General features: G+C 32.5%; 1 protein-coding gene and 1 long non-coding RNA gene across 3 annotated transcripts in view; one reads left to right on the forward strand and one right to left on the reverse strand.

Moving 5' to 3' along the window:
* Positions 1 to 20,778, forward strand: part of LOC105736661 (uncharacterized) — a 70,899-nt gene that overhangs the window by 35,293 nt on the left and 14,828 nt on the right. The window lies entirely within an intron of this gene.
* The window catches only part of LOC100870882 (multiple PDZ domain protein), a 113,146-nt gene that overhangs the window by 27,935 nt on the left and 64,433 nt on the right, over positions 1 to 20,778 (reverse strand). For both annotated transcript variants that reach the window (XM_003697716.4, XM_086903280.1), the window contains 5 exons: positions 20,206 to 20,367; positions 19,842 to 20,084; positions 19,060 to 19,290; positions 7,075 to 7,180; positions 4,947 to 6,657 (listed from right to left, as the gene is read on the reverse strand). In XM_003697716.4, coding sequence (XP_003697764.3) covers positions 4,947 to 6,657; positions 7,075 to 7,180; positions 19,060 to 19,290; positions 19,842 to 20,084; positions 20,206 to 20,367 — 2,453 coding nt within the window. The remainder of the gene's footprint in view (positions 1 to 4,946; positions 6,658 to 7,074; positions 7,181 to 19,059; positions 19,291 to 19,841; positions 20,085 to 20,205; positions 20,368 to 20,778) is intronic.

A 20,778-nucleotide genomic window follows, 5' to 3' on the forward strand; every position in this document is an offset into this window, starting at 1 on the left:
TGAACGAAAACAACAATTTCTAAATAGAAAGAAAATACAAAGTATTATACGTTTTCAAACATTCATAATTTGAAAACGTTTAAATGTTTCGAAACTTTCATGTTCTTAGAAATCACCACTTTGTGAATTTCTTAGGAAAACGATTCCAGCAATCGCCACTCTTATTGTCAATTTATTATTCTTAAAACATTCCAAATGAATCCTTAAGAATAAATCGAAAAGAAGAAAAATAAGAAAATTCACAGAGCAAAAGTTTCAAGCACTTGAACTTATTATAATTACCTTATTCTTCGTTGTAGAAAATTCTCTCTTGATAAACGTTCACTTTACTTAATTTCCACTTTTATAAGGTGAAAAATAATTGGAAATATTTCAAAAGATCATTTGAATTATTCAAAATTTTTAAAAAAACCGAATCATTCTGCCAAAAAAATTACGATGAATTAATTTTTCTTGCACCTCACAAGTAACAACAATATAACAATACAACAACAAAAAAATAACACCTAAAATCTTTCCTATGAATTAATCATTCCTACATATCGAACAACTAACAAAAACCATGGAATTAAATCAATTTTTCAAACAGAGAGGGCATAAAACACATAAATCTAAATCTAAAACAAACCTCTTCAAACCCTCTCTAAAACGAAATATCTTTTCTTAAATTTCTTCGAAATCGCATCATCCTTTTCTTCTTCAAAAAAAAAAAAACAAAACAAAACAAAACAAAAAAACCAAAGAAACGAATCTTTAAAAATCTTTAAAAACCAATTTTACAAAAAAAGAAAAAGAAGAAGAAGAAGAAATCTACCTCTCACGTTCCTCCACGAAGCCAAGGTGTCCACTGTCGCGTCCCGCTGCGTCACTGCAAACTGGCTTACACTGATCTAATAAACAACACGCTCCTCTCCGTGCGTCGAAAACGTGGCGTCGCACGCGCGCGCCTCTCCCTCAAACGCCCTCATACAATCTCAAACCCGCATTGCAAACACGCAAACGCGTTGTTGTTACACGTGCAAACTTGAGCAGGCTGTCTCCTCTCTCGCACTCTGTAGTATCTCTGCCGCCGTTATCCACAGTGTGGAGTGTTACGTGTAGCGGAGCCGAGGCGGCCAGAATCGTGACTAATCGCGAGCAACCACCTCCAGGAGCGTTCTCCTGCGAGTGCATGCACACGCAGGCTCGTTACTCTCGCCGCTGTGGACGCGTGTGTGCGTGCGTTTGTGGATGTTTGTAGGTGAGAGCGCGAATCCACGAGAGGCAGAGCGAGGCTTTGCAACCGCGTGGGAGGAAGCGACGAGCAGCTACGGTTGCCGCAGAGCTTCCTCCGTCTCTTTTTCTTCTACTCTGACTCTCTTTCCGTCTCGTTTCAACGAAAGATGAAGGGTGTAGTACACACAGGGTGGTTCTTTTGGAACTTTTTTTTGAATTTGTTGTTTCCAGAATTATTATGGAGTGTGAATTTTACGTTTGAGATGTTGTTTGCTTTTGATTTTGATTTTCCTCGAAAGGGTTTTTATTAGGGATTTTAGGATCGAGTATGGGTGATGAGATGAGAGAAAAGGTGTGTTTGAAATTGTTCATTTTTTGTAAGAAATTGCCTTTGAGATTGGTTTTCAAATGTTTGAAATTATTTTTTTATTTCGAAAGGTTTTTTCAAATTGGTGGATTTAAGGAGAATTATAATTTTCGAGGGTGCCTTTGAATTTGAAAACAAATTTTATTTTAACAGAAATATTTAGGATGAAGTTTGTAGTAAAATTATTATTATTTTTTTTTTTTTTCCCCTTTCACTTGATGAAAGTGAACGTTTCAAAGACAGTAAGAACGATATCGGATTGAAAAATCAATAGCCGACAATAGGGGAAGAATGAAAAGGAATTCATTCCCAATTGATATGATAATGTCAAAACGATAAAAGCACATTTATACGTCGATTGTTGAATAAATACATTTTTGGCGGATTGAATGGTTGACGAGAGGGGACAAATTCAAAAGAATTTAGATATTTCCATCCAATCAGAAACTTCAAATAAAAATCTCGTTACAAAGAGAATCTTAAATCAAAGGCTCAATCTGTTTTAATTGTATAAATCATTCCGATCTGTTGACTAAATTATTTCCATCGTTTAAAAGAAAGATGATTAGAAAATATATACGTGTGAATATATATTTTTTGTCACAGAAAAATTTTATCTTTTTCCAATACTAATGATAAACATATCTTGCACGAATAATATATAAATTCCTTTTTTTGAAAACAAAGTAGAATTCTTATATAATATTTACACGTGCCATGTCGCATAGATTTTTCGCGAACGATGAAAATTTCTGAGATAAAATTCTCATAAAGAAAGATACTTTTCGACACACTTTACCAACGAAACACATATGAAAATATCAAAAATTTTCTAATTTTTTTATATACTTTTAAACTACTTTTAATTTCTTTTTGCAAGAATTTTAAACCAAATAATCATTCATTTCTTTTGTCGTGTGCGATTCGTCGAACGATTTAATAAATTCGTGACCCATTATATAGATGAATATCTATCGTGTTATCAGATTTCAAGCTTTCCGAATAACCCTAAGTATTAAAGATAGACAGAACTCGAGAAGATATTAATACCAGATAATGTCTTCTTTTTCAAGGCAAGCAGAATTCGTACAATATTAATACCGAGCCATCAGTGATCCACGATAAGAATCCAAGGTAAAATATTCATAGTCCAAAAAAAAAAAAAAAAAGATATTCCTCGACCTGTTTTCTCAAGAAGACTCGCGTAAAAGTAAGAATAAAATAGAACTTATATACACGTATTGTTATTCTTTCATAAGTATTTTATTCCACGTTTCTGAATCTATCTTCGAATTCTTTCAATATTAAAATACTAAAACGAAATGAATAATTTGCCAAAAGTAAATAGACGATACAATTTTGATTATTACATTCAAGACACCCTATATAGAATACAAATTTTCACGAGAAAAAATTTTTGTTCTGCTCTGCTACTCGTGATCTTAACGAACTTCAAAAATTAAAAGGAAAAAAAAAAAAAAAAAAAAGAATAATACGAGTCTTTCATGATAAAATTAAAAGGAACACCCCGTATATTGGCGCATCAACCGCCGAATCTCACTTTACGAGAAAACAAGGAAAGATTTCTTTTGTATTCTTCTTCTCTGTTTTGCCCCCCGGCGACGTCTCGCCTCTTCCTTCTTCCGCGTTACCGTTTCCTATTCAACTGCTCTCCTTTATCTCTTATCGTCCAGTTTCGTTCCACGACTACTCTCTGAGTTTCTCCCCCACTCTCTCCCCTTCATTTTTTCGCATTTGTATTCGCGTTCGGTTGCCACACCAACACACGATTGGTCTACTCTTTTAACCCACTTTTCCTGCCTTTCCACACCAGCCTCTTTGTGACGTCTCGTTTTGGCTTCGCCGAGTTTCTCGCGGATGGGATGGGGTGAGGAGATTCACAAGGGTTGCGAAGAATTTGGAACTTTGTCGCTACGTTGATAATAGGAATCCTCTACCAGGATTTGTTCGATGGAACTTGGTTGCGTCCCGAATCTTGTTTTGAAATTTTTTTTAATAACCGTTCAAATTGTGATCGAAAGTTTTCTCTTTTTGTAGAAATTGTGTTAATTACTTATTTGAGTATTGCGTAACGAGATGTTCAATTATATTCGTGTGCTTTTGAGAGAATTTTTCTTAATCCTGATTTTCTTGATTATTTAAATTTTCCCCTTTTGAAATGTTAATGGTCAATTTTTTTTTTTTTGTTTAATGAGATTTACTTGTAACTTTTCGTTCCTTTGAGATTGCTTTCCCCCCCTTGAAATAATAATATTCAAATCCTTTCCCTCGACGAGAGTCCGCGTTTTTAAAATTGTATTTCTCTTTTTACAACTTTTCCATTTATTATTCCTTCCTAAATGAAAATAATCTTTTGTCTGGAAGAGGCGAATTTCTCACACACTGGCAAAGCCGATTGGCAAAAAAGTTCCAAGCCAGTGCCGAGTAGGGAAAAAATAATTGATCGGTTGGCTGGCAGAGGGGGGAAGAGAGGGGGGGAAAGAAAGAAAAAAAAAATAGTAAACCAGGAGAAAGGGCTATAGAATTTTCGGGTCGCGAAACACTGTGTGGTATTCCAAACGACCTAGATTTCTAACTAATTGTGCGCATTTCTACGGTCACCGGTGTAATCCATCGGATTGGTTGCACATTGGAAAATAACATTGCACATTAATCGACATTCGAAGCCCTTTCCTACGCTATGCCACGAGACTATTCCATTTATAATTTCGTTTAATTAACTGCCAATCTCTTTAATTGGTCGCTCAAAACAAGTTATAATAATAATAATTTTTTATCGTTATTCAACATTCAATTTATCATGCTAATGATTTAATCTGATGATTTTATGATGAAATTTTTTATTTTTAATCTTCTTTGTCTTCTATTAGTTTGTTAGTTAAAGATATTAATGAATTAGCGAATGATTAGTGATATAATTTATCATCATCAATATGATTAATCTCTTTAATCTTTTGTTTAATTCTAACATGATATATAATCTAACTAATTGTAATCAATTAAATACATTCGATTAGTTAATACTATTGATGGAACTAACTGGTTTAATAATTATTGATTTAAAGATTTGATGAGATCGTATTAGCAACTTCGCAGAAATTATTAATAAATTTAAATGGAATTTCTAATTCTTTTAAAATTGTTTACTCACAATTTATCACTCTTTAACGCAATAAAAATATGTTTCAAAAATTCCAAAACCATCCCCAAATGCTTGAAATCCTTAAACTTTACCCAATCTTTGATTAATCTTAAGATTAAGAAATTTCAACTAAATTATCCTAAAAAGAAATTATACTACATTAGCATTACATCATCAACAACACTTATCTCCCCCACTTACCTCCTAATTACTTTCTCCACACCGAAATCCACCAAACTGTCTCTGTCGTCGTCAACGTTCCTCCTCCTCTCGTTCTCCAGCAACACGGTGAGTTCCGGTTCATCCGGTTGCGCCAAACTCCCGATTTTAAAACCGTCCCTCTCCCTCAACTTTCCCTGACCTTTCAATCCACTCCTCTTCGACCCCTCGCTCCCGGTTCGGCTCAACCGTCTCTCCTTCTTCTCCCCCTCGATCGATTCCTCCCCCTCGTCCCCAACATCCGACACCTTGGACAAGTCGAGCAAAATCTCAGCCTTGATATTCCTCTCGGAAACTTTGTTCTCCTCGTCGCCGACGACCTCCTTGTCGATCAACGTGTTCTCGGATGTCGATTTTGCCAGGCTGATCAATTGCAACTGGGACATGTCCACGGTTTCGGGCGACGGGACCCTTCCACTCTTCACCCTGACCGAGTCTGTGGTGTTGACAACGACCGCCACTTCCGGTGGCGAGTGGACCTCGATCCTCATCGGCTCCTCCACCCTATTCGCCGCCACCTCCTCCGCGGTGATTATCCTAGCTTTGACCAGCTGAACCTCAGGAACGATGCCGGTGATCTGCTCGCTGGTGTCCTCGAAAAAGAATTCTTCCACGTTCTCCTGTATCCTGACCTCTTTCTTCGTGTCGTCCAACAATGATTCCCTTGACGATTCCCTGGAAAAGGTTCTCTTTCTCATGGAGCTTCGACGTTTCGTCGCCGGAGCGTCCGCCTCTGCCTGGCTCGCTGCTGTTTTGATAACCTCGTCGCGAGTTTCTGGAGGCTTGCCAGGTGTCACGGCCACTCTGCCAACCGTCTGCTGCGTGGAAACAACTGGTTTCTCCGGCGGCAGACCCTTCGCGGCCTCTTCGGATCTCTTCACGCTTCTCGTTCTTGCCAGTGGCGGCTCCTGCTTCGAGGTGGCGGCACCTCGAATCGGCGCTTCCTGGATCTCCAAGAGGTTGGACGGTGGTTGCGCTTGCTCCTCCTGTTCACCCGTCGGACCCAGTTCTGGATAGGTCAACACGCTGTGCTTGGTCAGGAATTCCGTCACTCTCTCGATGCACTCCTGCTCCCTCAGACTCTTCCTCTCCTCCCTGCTCCTGATCGTCACTTCCTCCGGATCCCTCTTCCTCCTGGATCCATCGTCCGGTTCTTCCCCTCCCCTCGAAGATTCCTCCTCGATTTTTCTTCTCGAGGATCTCCTGTCTTGATCCTTCCTGTTGAACGTCTTCTTCTTGGCGCCTCTGTCGGACGACGCGTCGCTTGTCGGGGCTTCCCTCGTCGTGGATACCCGTTTCTTCTCCACGGATGTCGATGATCCAGCTACTTCAGGCACTTTTTGCGATTGGTCGTCCGCCTCTACCACCATCTGCTCCCTCTTTAATTTCACTTTCGGCGCTACTTTCTCCACGCCTGTCGTCGATTCCCGCTTCATCGCCATCTTCTTGCTGGGCGGGGTGGCGCTGCTGTCGATGATGATCACGTCCTTTCCTTCGAGAGGACTGGTCGGCTGGAAGTCGTGCACCTCGACTTCCACGGTTTTCGTCCTTGTTTCGATAGCTTTGGGCGGGTGTTTGGTGGGGCTGCAAGTGGGTGTGATGGGCGACGCGTCCTTCCAGTGATCCTCCTCCTCCTCTTCCTCCTCTTCGGATCCTATCCCATTTGGCTTGTCCATCGAGAGCTCCGTCACTCCTGAAATTTGGAGAAAGTAAATTAGGAAAAAGGGTTTTGGGAATTCTTCAGGGATCGATGGAACGTTCGAGAATTCTTAAAAAATTCTTTACGAGATTGTTAAAGGTCTTTTTACAATTATAAGTGTAGAGAAATTTATTTCGAATCTTTTGGAAATTATAAAAGCAAAAGAACTTTTTATTCGTTGGATATTTTTGAAAAGGACTCTACTGCTTTGCTGCAAAGAAATTTTTAAGCATGGAATATCGTTCGCAACGCGATTATTATATAATTTAACTTCCACGAAAATGAAAATATGAGAGATCAGAATAGGAAAGTTGAATATTTTTGCCAACTCTTTGTATAAAATGAACAAAAATTCGGTGGTAATCACAAAGTACGAAGAAAAGATTTTACGATCGATACATCGTGGAATACCTGATCTGGAGGAGAGGAAGTCCTCGAGCTCGGCTGCGTGATCGGTCGTTTCGCTCTCGTTTGGGAAGCTTTTGCTGCGTCTCACGGGACAAATTGGCGGCACCCTCTGCCGTAGAATCGACCATCAGGACATAAAAGAACCGAGAAAATAATCAGACAATTAATTCGCGCGAAACCAAGGCGATCCTCCATTGTCGCGGTTTCTCGATATAAAAGGGTACGAGTCGCGATTTGGATATCAGAGAAGCGATTTGAGACAAGTGCTACTTCGAGAATGATGTATAAATGTACAGTCGAGCTGGCACGAAACACGTGATTCATTTTCTAGATGGAACGAGAAAGAAGTTTGGATGTCGAACTGTTGCCAATAATTGATATTTTTGTTACGAATCTGATATTTTCGAGAACAATCTTGTGTTCCCATCGTTGAGAAAGAAATGCGAAGAATATTCTATTTATAATTGTAATAAAAATTTTGAAAAGAATTTAAAAAGAAGAGTCTAAGATATTGTATAAGTAGAAACGATCGTACGTGATCAGAAAGGGCGAAACAATGACGTAACAATTGGCATAGAATTATTGGCAGCATCTCGAATCGAAAGCACAAGAATACGAAGTCAACGAGCAAGTAGATCTGGAAATTATAATACAGAAGAAGTTTCGGGTAATTAATTTACGCAGTGTGAAGAGAATCAGAGTAAAGCAACAACTTGAACAAAAATTACTTATGAGTAATTACTAGCTACTATTTACATCGCTATTTTCGTACTACATATCCTTCGTTATTATTTTTAACATTAATATAATATAATAATTAAAAAATTCAATTGCTATTTTTTTTTTTCTTTTTGAGATGAAACAATGTACACTCTTTTTTTCTACTTAAGTACGTACAACTTATTTCGAGGTAAAAGGTTATTTTTCAATAAAATGAACGATCCAAAATTGACCAAGAAAGGGTCAATCAGGATCCTTTATTTATTCTTCAATTATTTTCTAAACAATCAATTTGTTCTGAATCTTTATTTCAAACGGATAATCGAGATCCTGCTACATAAATTTCAATTGTTCCAGAAAAAATATTCAGATAATATTAATCAAAGCATTGCAATTAATTTCATCAAAATAAAAATGGAAAATATTGAAACGATAAGCTATTTTAAAATATATATTGGAACGTATGTGATCACATTGATTCCGTTGGAGATTAATTGCGATGCTAGTGAAATATTGGAATGCTTTTTCCGAAAGGACACACCGACTAATACTACCACTTTGACGTTGAACGAATTTTTCAATAAATGTCCATCTAAAATACTTTCTCGATCGAGTTCGATCGTTGATCAAAGAGAACAAACACCTTAAAGAGAATTACTTCACAGAGAGGAGAAAATAGAAAATGTTAAAAGCGATACGATATTTTTATTTACAAATTGTACACAAAAGTACTTGGAATCGAAGTACTTTGTTTTCAACCCTTTGATGGAAAAATTTATAATTAGAAAAAAAAAAATCAATCAATTTTCAAATGAAAATTTAATAATTGAATAATTAAAAAAACTTTGATCTCAAATTGTAATTAAATAACATTAACTTCGAATTCGATTAATTAATCCATCTTATTCGCGATAAACAAATTAACAATTAAAGTAATTGTTAAATAAGATCAATTAAAATTAATGGAAAATTAATTGTAACGAGACAAAGGGTTGAACAAAGAATTGAAAAGAATTTTTAGCAAGAAGAGAGCAGGTTTAAAGGGATATCACCTACTTAAATACGATAACGTATCTCTCGACTTCATAGATGGCGTTTTGTCTTCATGGAAGTCACCATTAGACAAGGCAAAAAAGGAAATCATTTTTTTATTACATAGAAAATGTACGAAAAATCACGAATTGATAATTCGATCGTTCCTCACCTTTTTTTCTATTCTTGCGTGCTTCCTATTTGTATTCGTTCGAGATATAAATTACTTTTTTTTTCTTTTTTTTCTTTTTTTTTTTTTTTTTTCAAGAAATATTAAATTCAACGAGTTAGTTCGTAAAATAGATTTCACACACACGTGCACACACTTTTCGCAATTTTATCCGTGGATTTTTTACGATGAAAATAAAAAAAGGCAGCACCTCGATTGGAGCGCCATAAAATTGAGATCGAAGGTGAAATTGAAAAAATCGATTGAACTCGTTTTATTTTGTATATATTTTTTCTTTTTTATTGAGGATTTTTTTTTTTAGTTTCGTTTCAATCAATGTTTGAGAGAGACTTACCTATACTTAAAATATAGTCTTTCGATAATGTAAAAAATGTAATTGTAATATTAAATTTAAAGTTAAAAAATTTTGAACGTGATAATATTGAATAAAAATAAATGAAGCTTTTTTTTTCATAAATCGTTATATCCTAATGTTTGAATTATCGTTGCTCGAAGTGAACATGGTATACAGGGTGTTTCGAAAAAATTTTCTAAAAAATTTTACCGAATACACGACGAATAATAATAAAAGAATAAAAGAAAGAAGCACATCAAATAAAATTTAATTAGATAATTTTTCAAACTTACCAAACATTGAACGCACTGTGAAATTATTATAAAATTATTACACAACAATATCTTCCCGATGTAATGAAAAAAAAAAAAAAAAAAAATTCCAAGCGCCCCGAAAATCGACAAATACAAAACCATCAAAAGTGGAAAATAATAACAATAATATAAGAGAAAAAAATCGAAACTTTCATTTTCACTTCAAAGATATAAAATTTCAAATATACATTCCAAAAAAGATACACACCCTATATACAATATTAAAGAATAGATGGATAAACGAGTAAATACATATGTAACCGAAACGAAGGGATAGAGGGATACTTGAAAAAGGGTTGCACGAAGAACACGTTGAAAGCAAAGGAAAAAAACATCCATGTATAATGTTACATCATGATTGGTCATTGCTCTCCGATATGAATATCATTGTTATTATTAAAACGGTCATTAGACGAGCACATTGTGTATGTATATATATATATAGATATACTATATATAAATACTATATATAGTATTTCATTAATTCATTCTTTTTTTTTTTTTTTTTTCATTTTCCTATTTTTCATTTTTCTTAATATTTCGGTTCGTTCGTTCTTTGGTCGGTTAACTTGCGGCAAATTGATCAAACTTCGCAACTTCCGGTCTGGACGTTTAAGCATTGCCCTGAAAATGAAAAATGAAATAGCCGAATTAGTAGCGGGAACGCGTGCGAATTGCGCGCGAGAACAATTATTAAAGATATTTGCAGAAGAGAGAGAGAGAGAGAGAGAGAGAAAAAATAAAGGAAAAGAAAGAAATGGAGAAAGAAAAAGAAGAATATGATGATGGATGTTGAGCTGAGTCGCGATCGATCTTGTATTACGCCATTCCACGCGAGCATTCCTTCTAATTTCGGAGCAGAGAAGTGAAGCGGATCAACGTTGTAAAAATATACAGGATGATTTTTCGGTGAAATCAATTTTACGTAATAAGTATTTTCAATTGCAGAATGAATAATAAATTTTAGAAATTAAAAATTGTACGACGGAACAAACGATTGAGATAGTTCTTTTTAAGCATATTTTTGATCTATCAAATTTTTAAATCATCCTGTATAAGTCTATAAAGTATCTATCACGAACCTTCTATCGGAAACGGAAAATAGATCTATTTAACAATAGAAGGATAAAATTTCGTACGAAATTTGCTATTGATTTAATTCAACTCTTAATATCGGGATGAAATATTTAAAAAAAAAAAGGGAAAGAAAAAAGAAAAATGTATTCTTGTATAAAATGAATGATTCATCAATAAATAAAAATTTGAATTTGACGATATCATCTTTCTTCATATAAAGAGATATTTTTATTGTTATGTTTTTAAATGAAATAGAATTAAAAAAAAAATTAAAACATACAAGAACTTTTATACGAAAATTGGAAAAATTTGAAGAAATTTCAGAATATCAATTTAATTTCATCCCTTCAGCTAAGAGTTGAAAATCACCCTGTCAAAGACGAATCCTCATATTTATAATTTCTAATCGAACTAAGAATATATGGGAAAAAAAAAAAATACAACTACAATGATAATATCCTTCTATTATAAGAAACGATTCATGCTCGTGTAAGTATAACTAATGTTGCAACGAGAGCTCAGAGTGAATGTATCGCGACAAGGCAAAATATTCGCATTTATTTTCATTTTTCACAATTTTCACAAGAATGAACGGCGTTTAATAAATCAAAATAAACTCGAAGAAACCACGAAGAAACGCTATTCGGATCTATTTCGATGGAAATTTTTGCCTTGCGAGGATCTCTGTTTGGCGAAGGAAAAGTTTCGAAAGTTTTGAAACGAATCGATTATCGAAATCGAGCTTCCGCTATTTTCTAGACTCCATGAATAAATGGCTCTCCATGAATTTCATCTAAGGCATCTTTAAATTCGAAAGAAACTTGGAAACTTTCCTCGTCCATTTTATTTAACTTGAATATTCTTATATCTTCAATTTTTTTATTCCTTTCTTTCCTTTTAATCGTTTGTTTCATTTTTGATCGTATCGATGCACTTTACTAATTTCTTATCCAGAATTTGTCCAGAAATCCCAGTCATACTCTTAGCCATTTTTAATCAATTCATCTCTACTACGCCTTTTCATCTAAGCCAAGACAAACCGCAAACAGCTGACCTATATCAAAGCCAGCAAACCATCATCGTATAATCCCACGTTCTCGTTTTGCTTAATTCTCAAGTCCTGTCGTAAATGCTGCATCGACATGACCAAATAATAATATGGCCTATGCACACTGAAATGCATCAACTTCAAAATTTCATAATGTAGATTATATCATGCGTGTTATCATCAGTTGCAGTACATAATATGCTTATGCAAATTCATATTTTTGCAGACAGATCAGATAAGAAATTCTGTCACGTTACATATTTGGTATATTTTGTTTAAAACTATATATCAGTAAAGAAAAAAATCTGAAAAAATTATTGCTATAATTTATATTTATAATTATATATTATACGAAAATTATTAATAAATATAACCATCTAAATCCACTATGTGATGTACAAGTTTCGAAACTTAGAAGTCGATGCATGCATCATAATAATATTTCGATGTGTGTAGATCACACTTAACTCTGCTATCTGCTCGAACCACTTCATACTTTCAAGAAAAATTAGAAATAATATTGTATTAAATTATTCTTATATTATATTTAAAAACATTCAAAATCTTTCTAATCACACAATTATTGTAAAAATTGTAACACTATAGCAGGGTTAAGAATGAAAATGACAATGATAAAACGAATGATCGAATACTAACGAATGATTATCGCGTGCCTTCGAGACTCAATTATTGAGCGTAGCCCGCGTGTACACGCTTGTATCTACGATCCAAATTCTTCGTGCGTATCACGTGTATATTTGGAAGTGATCCGAGAGAACAGGACTAAGAATAATAATAGAATAAATGAGAAAGAAAATAGAAAAAAATGAATATAAAAAAAAAAAATAATAACGAAGAATAAGATAAGGAAATCAGCGAGGAGTAAATCGATCGTATAAGCGTATCGCGTAAGATTTACGAATAGAATATTTATAATTCAACGAAAAAAAGGATTAACACATCGTATACCACGTTACTATATTCGATTCGATTAGGTTAGTTGAGAAGAGTGTAGTAGTACGTCCAGGGGGATAATACGTGTCCCCTGTGTTTAGTGGTAACACGTGTCCATCCCCGGCCAACGAGGAGAGCCTGCTGATAATAGTGAAGAAAGGTGCCAGTGAGTAGTTAGACAATAGTGGAATGCACTAGTAGACCTCTACGAAAAAGAAAAAAAAAAGAGAATAGGTGAAAATAGGAATTTTGTCGCATATCAGCGGTGATCGATCGTACACGCTCGAGGATCAAAGGAATGGAGACGAATCGATGAAGAGATTTTTAGATGTTATCCTCATTTTTATTTTTATGTTATGTAAATTGACTTATGTTATGTAGATGTGATTTGTTAGTATTTTAGAAATTGTTAATAAATTGGAAATTGAATTATTAGTATTTGGAATTGAATTCATTTTAGTGAAATTTTTTTTTTTTTACTATTATTTCAGAGTAAATATAATTGTTATTATTTTGGAAATTGATAGTTTTTTTTATTAATTGTTATTTCTGTAGAGTTTAGTTATTAATATTTTTGATATTGTATAATCAAATATTATTCATTCTTATATTATAATATAGTAATCGAAGAAAAAAATGAAAAGGATAGTAAACAGGATTCGAACTCGAGTTCCTTTGGTTAAAAAACTGGACCTCTATCATTTACGCCATCATATCCTCTTAATTCTCATTTGTTATATTCTTTATTTAAGTGATTATAGAAGATCCTACACTAATTTTACAATGAATTATTTATTTCCAAAAGAAAAATATTATTCTAGAAAATATTTTTCTTAAATATTATTAATTTTGATAATTAGATGATATAATTATCTCTAAATAGATAATATTATTAATATTCTATATATTCTCAATAAAATAAAATATTTACTGTTAATATTATATAAAATCTCTTTGCCTTCCAAAAGCTGCTATTTATCAATATTCTAACATTTCTGTTCACTTCCAAAATAGAAATTTGACTCATCATTAATATCACAAATTCTTTATGCACATAATATCATTTAATAATATATTAAAATTTTAATTATCTCCAATTCTATTTATTTCTCATCAAGAAATTATTTTTCTTGAGAAATGAATGTAATCACAGAATACATTGTACCACTTTTAAAAACTAAGGGATGTTTTAAAAATGAAGATAACACCATAAAACTCTCCGTGCAAATGTGGAGAGAAAGAGAGAAAAATTTTAGTGCAACAGAATCGTTAAGAGATTGAGACGCGTAGGAGATAGAAAGAGATGATAAGAACGATTCCTTCCTTTTAGACTATGGTTAGAGTGTAGAGTGTGTGAGTTAATGTCTGCCATTTACAGTTTAATTTCATTACACTGTGGTCTTTTGTCCCTTTTTGTGTCGAGAAGCCTTCTGAAGACTCCTCGATGAGTTCACGCGAGTAATCATTTTCCTTTCTCTCTCTCTCTTTCTCTCTCTTTTTCTCTTTAGTGCTTTGACTTTTACGATGGTCTTTCTGATCTGGTTAAACTGCGTTAGATTGGTATACAGATAATGAAATCTCGTTTACTTCTCCAAAGAGAATGAATGAATTTTTGAACGAATAAAATTGTTTGAATAAATCAATTTTGTGATTATGAATTCAAATTAATTTGTCTTCCTGTAAAATTATTATTTTTTCTTTTTCTACCGCATTTCTTTACTATATAATACTAATACTATACTATAAAAACAAAAAATTAGTAAAATTTAACTTTCTTTCTTTCCTTTATTTTAAATTATTTTATTAGAAAAAATAGAAACTATTACAAATAATATTTTAATTTCTAAAAATTAACAATTATTTGATCATTTTTCGTAAATTTAAAAATATTAAATTTCATTTTTGCAATAAAATATAAACATAAATTAACTTTTTACGTAATCAATAAGAAATTAGTTGAATAATTTATTCTATATAAATAATTTCAGTATTAAATATTGATTATTATTTCAATATCATAATCTTGTGTCTTTATCATTTATCAATATATCAATTCCATCTTTATCGAATCATAAACATTACGTGAGCGAATCACATTATTGTGTAATAAAAAAAGTGTCTCATAAAAAATTAAATTTCAATAATATCCAAACGAAAGTTTTCTGTATACCAACCAATTTCATTTTTCGTTCCATCCATCCATTATAAGTATATTACAATTCATCTAAAACTACCTCTTCTTGTTTTCCATCTACTCCTCTTCTCCTTCTCCCCGTTTCAACCCCTCTTCTATCCTACTCGCCGAATTACGTGAACATACAAAATAACTAACATAAACTCTAAATGAAATCTCAAAGACAAAAAAAAAGGAAGGAAGAGAAAGAAGAAAAAAGAAAAATATCAGAAAGAACAAAAGAAAAAAATAATTGGCTAAAAGGAAATAAAGAATGGAAGATCGCTATATATATAGTAAGATTCTGTTATTGTATTACACGTGGTTGGTGTATATGCGTGTCTGGTGTGCACGTGTGTATTAGGTGAGCCTCGTTCGAAGAATAGTGAAAAATCACTCGAATGCAAAAAAAAAAAAAAAAAAGGAAAGAAAAAAAAAGAAAAAAAAAAGAATGAATAATTATTATTTGTTCGTTCTGTTCAGCTACTCTACCAGGCAACTTTCATTCACTATTACAATCGTTTTGTTCAGTACTTACTCAGCAATTCTCGATGGCTGGTCATTCTATATACCCATCCACGGTAATTGCACAACTATACTGAATAACAAACGGTCAATTTTCTCATCGTTTCACCCTTTTTTTCTTTCTTTCTTTCTCGCGCCACCCCCTTTTTTTTTTCTTCACAAATCAACACGTGCATTCGTTTTCTTTAAACTGGCATTAACTTTTTTTTATTTCACTCTTTTTTACGAACGTACAAGAAATTTTCGTACTTTATATTTTTTATTTATTGTTTATCGATTCGCAATGCCAACAGAGTTAAGTCCAAGTTGAGGTGCAGAGTTAAGAGTCTTCGTTTCTACGATCGATAACTGGGTCCATTGTGGCCCAACTATACGATACGAGAGACGCTCGTTTTGTTAGACGAGTTACAAGTTTTATTGCTCGTCGTTTCAGTAAAATTGCTTTTTATTGCTTCGTGTAAACAATTTATTGGCAATATTGGCTTTTATGTCTCATTCTCGATATACATTCTTCGTTGTATATATTTTTATTTTTAATTATTAATTTATTTAATATTTTTATTATTAATCCTCAATTGGTATTGTTATAATTCAGCAACAAAATTTAATTTTAAAATATTTGATTTTTTTATTTTATAATAATGTTATAAATATTGTTATTTTTTATAGATTTTAATAAATAGACATAGAGGTTACATTTATATGTTTTCATATTTTTTTATTTTATTTAGAATAATAGAAAATTTGGATCGAAATATTGATTGCACGAAATATTTCTCGTTCAACTAGATTTTCTATTTTCCTTTCTTTTTTGAATAAAATACCGAATTTTCAAATCGTCGAGCTAAAAAATGTAGTGAATCTCTCTATTTCATAGATCGTAACACATTTTAGAGACAATTAATTTAAAAATTTATTTCCTCTAATAAAATTGTAAAAACATTTATTATTGTTTTTATTCGAAAATATTTGTTTCTCCAAAAAATTTTCTTTTTCTTCAATTCTTATTAAAATATAATGCTACATTATGTTAAATTAAAAGAAATAAAATTGAACAAAAATTATTAAAAATAACAAAAAGAGAACAAAAAGAGAACAAAAAATTAACAAGGTATAAATAAAATATACATAAAGAAATAATACTAACAAAAGAAAAGAACAGGAATGGAATAGGGTTAGGATGAGTAATAATGTTAAAAAAAAAATAAAAACAACCCTGTATAGCACCCTATTTATTATCGATAATTCATACACGCTGTGTAAAATCTTTATTTAAAATGCAAATGAATATTATTCTCGTTTATATCATTAACTATCATTTTCGCAATAATTTTTATTAAAAAATACCATTTGCAAAATATGGTATACCTAGAGATAGATTAATTCACGTAATATATTACACTGGTCAATAATAGACAGTCTTATATATATATATATATTTATATATAAATATATGTTTTTCTAAAATAAAAAATATCATTAAATCCGTGATATTAGAAGAAAATTTTATAAATTCTGTTATAAAGTTGAATGAAAAATCTGTAAAACTCTTCAAAAATATATATAAGAGAAGCTAACGAGAGAAACTTCATTTCAATTGGTAATAATAATAAGTTTCTAATTTCTTATTATTAATATTGATAGTAAAATTAATTAATTACGTGATAATTTCATTTAAAAAAAAAAAAAAAGAATGGTCACCAATTCGTAGATTTTATTCATTTTGTTCAAAGTTTGTTTCGTTAAATCGTAGACAAATTTGATTTTCTAATAACAGCATGGTGTAATGCATCGCTGTTCAACAAGTTAAAAGTACTTGTGCGAATTAAACAACACTTTTAATCATAAAGTTGAATTAAGTACTGTTTGAAATGTTAAACAAGTATCTGGCACATTGAACACCGTGCGAAATTCAGTTTGTTGCAAAACTTTGACTGCTTTTACTGCTTGGTATAGTTCGTTCAAAGTTAATTCTTTCTTCAAGGTTACATAAGAGCGCTTCCCCCACCGCTTCAATTTAGTCTACTATTTCTTTAGTATTATTTGTTTCTAATTATCAAATTAAATTCATACAAATTTGATATAAAATGATCTCATGCGAAATTATGTGGTATAAATTAATATACCATAATGATAATAAAATTATCATTTTTTATGGATATAACTGTAAAGATAGAAATTTGAAAAATACAAGTATGAAATTCAATATTAGTGGGGGAAGTGAGCTTGAACGACCAATTGATTTCAATCTAATTATATGTGAAAACTGTTTTTACTAAATTTTTTAGAACTTTAATCTTTGATTAAGTTATTATATTTATTTGAATTTTATTTAAATATTGAATCACACGACATAGAACGTGCTAGAGATCGCCTTTGGACGGAAATTCTGCGAAAACACTCGTAGGAATTATTGCACAATCGCGATTATCCTTAAGGATGACATCGGGGAAAGACATGTCAAGCATCTTCTCTGATTCAAGTTCCAACAGTAAAACAAGATAAAAAAAGATATCCAGAAAAAACCGAAAAAAAGTCCAATTGAACGATCGATACGAATCTCGGTGGAAAAATCGGTCGTCTCGAAGACACGCGAGTCGCGAGGCGAATCCAGATTCGATAGTCGCGGAAACAGAGGCTGAATAATCTCTCGAAAAAGTAACAAAGGGATTGAGCAAGCGCACAAACAAATATTCTAACTGTGTGATTTATTGTTATACAATTTGATCAAGATAGCTTTATCAATTAACAATACAAAATTATACTTTTAATTCACATTCTATGCTTCTATCTTATCTTTGATCTTTCTATATTATTAAAAAAAAATGTCGAGAAATTAATCTACTATTTCTTTAAACATATAGAAAAGTTATTCATCTTTCTTTAAAATAAGAAGCTTGCAAACAATTATATTTGTATCTGTAAAAATGATTCTATCAATTTTTCAATTTTATTTAATTGATTTTAATGTTAAGAAATATATTTAAATTATAGTATAACGCTACTTTGATCGAATTGTATATCTAAATCAATATCCAACCCAGAACGAGCATTGTAGGCTTCTCCTACTTCTTTCACATCTTCGAATAAATGAAAGGAAAAATAAAAACGACGATTCTCGACAATATACAAATATGCATCAATGCTATTTACATCAGAGAATTATCCTTCATCACCTTTATCTATAATGCATATATACCTTATAACAAATATACAACTTATAAAATGATTTCAAAGTTAAAATTACTCCAATTAATTTTCTTCTCCGCGACAGAATTAAGAAAAAAAAAAAATAATACATTTTACTCTTGCTTACCCTCTGATTCTATTATTTGTCTCAAAACAGAAGACAATATTCAGGAGTAGAAGACGCTCATAATCTAGGCTTGAATAGCTTAAATCCATTCTAAATCATTGCTCTCAGAAACTCTCAGATTTGACAAGATTGTGCTGATGCTTCAAACCCTCGATCAAATCCATATGATGGGGTGGCTCGATTACGTTCACTTTACGCTCCCTGAAATATTCTCGCCTCTGTTTGTGGCTATCCATGATCGAGCACGTGGCCGTCTCGCTATCCCTATCGGCGATCGGTTCAATTCGATCCTCCTGATCGCTCACCTGGACAATACTGTCTGGAATGGGCAACGGCTTGGCCACACCGATCCGCACGGTGCCCTTGGGGGCGCCTTTGAGCGCCTGCACCGCCTGATCCAACGTCGCGTTCTCCAGGGCGATGTCGTTGACGAATAGAAGACGATCTCCTGGTATCAGCTGCCCGTCGACCTGAGCCACGCCACCGGGCACCAGTGATCTTATTACTATCACAGTTTCGTTGGGGTTCATTGGATCCTGGAACAAACAGACACGAATTTGTTAGTGATTGTTGATTTTTTGGATGATTGAATCGAATATTCATTGATATTGGGATGAAGAATTAAAGAATTTATTGCAAATTGGATTACAGACTGGTTATAGGATAATCTAATTTCTAACGTAACTTGCTAAATCATAAGCATTTAAATATAGTAATATAATAAATAAGGTTTAGATCAATCTGCCTCGATTTTATGGTTTCCTCCATTGTTACAAGCTTTCAATTACATAACATATTAATTCAACATTCCTCTCTCAAACTATCAATGATAGTAATAATATTTTCTATTTAAAAAAAATATCAATATCAAGTAATCGTAGTAATCTATAACGAATGTTTTTTTCTTTTTAATAGAAGAATAAATTAAGCAATTCATTTGAAGGTTAGCATTGCTCACATTTTGAAAATTTTATTTCATCATTTTCCTAAATTTTTCATTAAAATAAATATATTTCTAGCTCCGATCAGCTATACTTTCTACAATATTTCAACAAATTAAATTAATTCAATTAAATCACGCCCATACCTGATAATCCAAAATGGAGAACCCAAGGCCCCGTTCTCCCTTTACCAATTCGATGATCTGCGGTTCGGAGCTCCACATCGCCAGGCCAGTTAACGGTTCCAAAGATCGCGATTTCATCTTGTTCAAACTGGCATCCGTCACCGTAGCCGTGGTCGTCGTCGACGCCAACGAGCCGTCAGACTTTGCCTTCACCAGACGGTCCATCGTTGGTAGCAAGTTCTGCAGAGATCCTCCAAGGATACTCTATAAAACAGGTTTTACCTGGTTACGCTCCAATTGTCAATAATATGTAGAAATTGGATTATTGCTTTTTTTTCTTTTTTTCTTTTTTTTTTTTTTTTTTTTTTTTAGAAGATGTTCTTACTCTGGTTTGGAAAGCGGCTTGGTGTTGAGCAGTGTCGATAGGACAAAGAGGATCCTGAGAAGCGATGTTCCTTCCGCAAACCATTCGAACGTGTATGGGTAATTCTTTTAGCACGCTAACTACTTCCATGTGGTTGATACCTAATAATCGATATCCGTTCACCTGTTGAATAAGTAAAATTGTTGGATATTTAATTTATGATTTTTTAATGATTTATTCTTATTACTATTGGTAAAGAAAGGTTTATAATATGTTTTAGTTATAATTTAAAGGGATCCTTAATCATAACTTAATGTTGGGTTTTTTTTTTTCTACTAATAAAAATAGATACACAAAAATTTGGGAAAAGTTAGAATTGTATATAAAAGTTTGAAGTATTTTAAAAATTTTTCAGATCTAACTAAAATGCATTATACAAATAGCAAAAATAGTCCTAAAATCGAATAAAAAAACAGTTTTGACACTATGAAATTGATTGACGGTATATTTTACATTATTACGTTGTTGTTAACTCAATAATTTATTATTCTATGCTTATTAATTTATTAATTATTATTAATTAATTATAATTAA

This window comes from Apis florea, unplaced genomic scaffold (genome assembly GCF_048593485.1).
Source record: "Apis florea isolate Af1SG1 unplaced genomic scaffold, ASM4859348v1 contig_1615_pilon, whole genome shotgun sequence".
In the NCBI taxonomy this organism is placed as follows: Eukaryota; Metazoa; Arthropoda; class Insecta; order Hymenoptera; family Apidae; genus Apis; species Apis florea.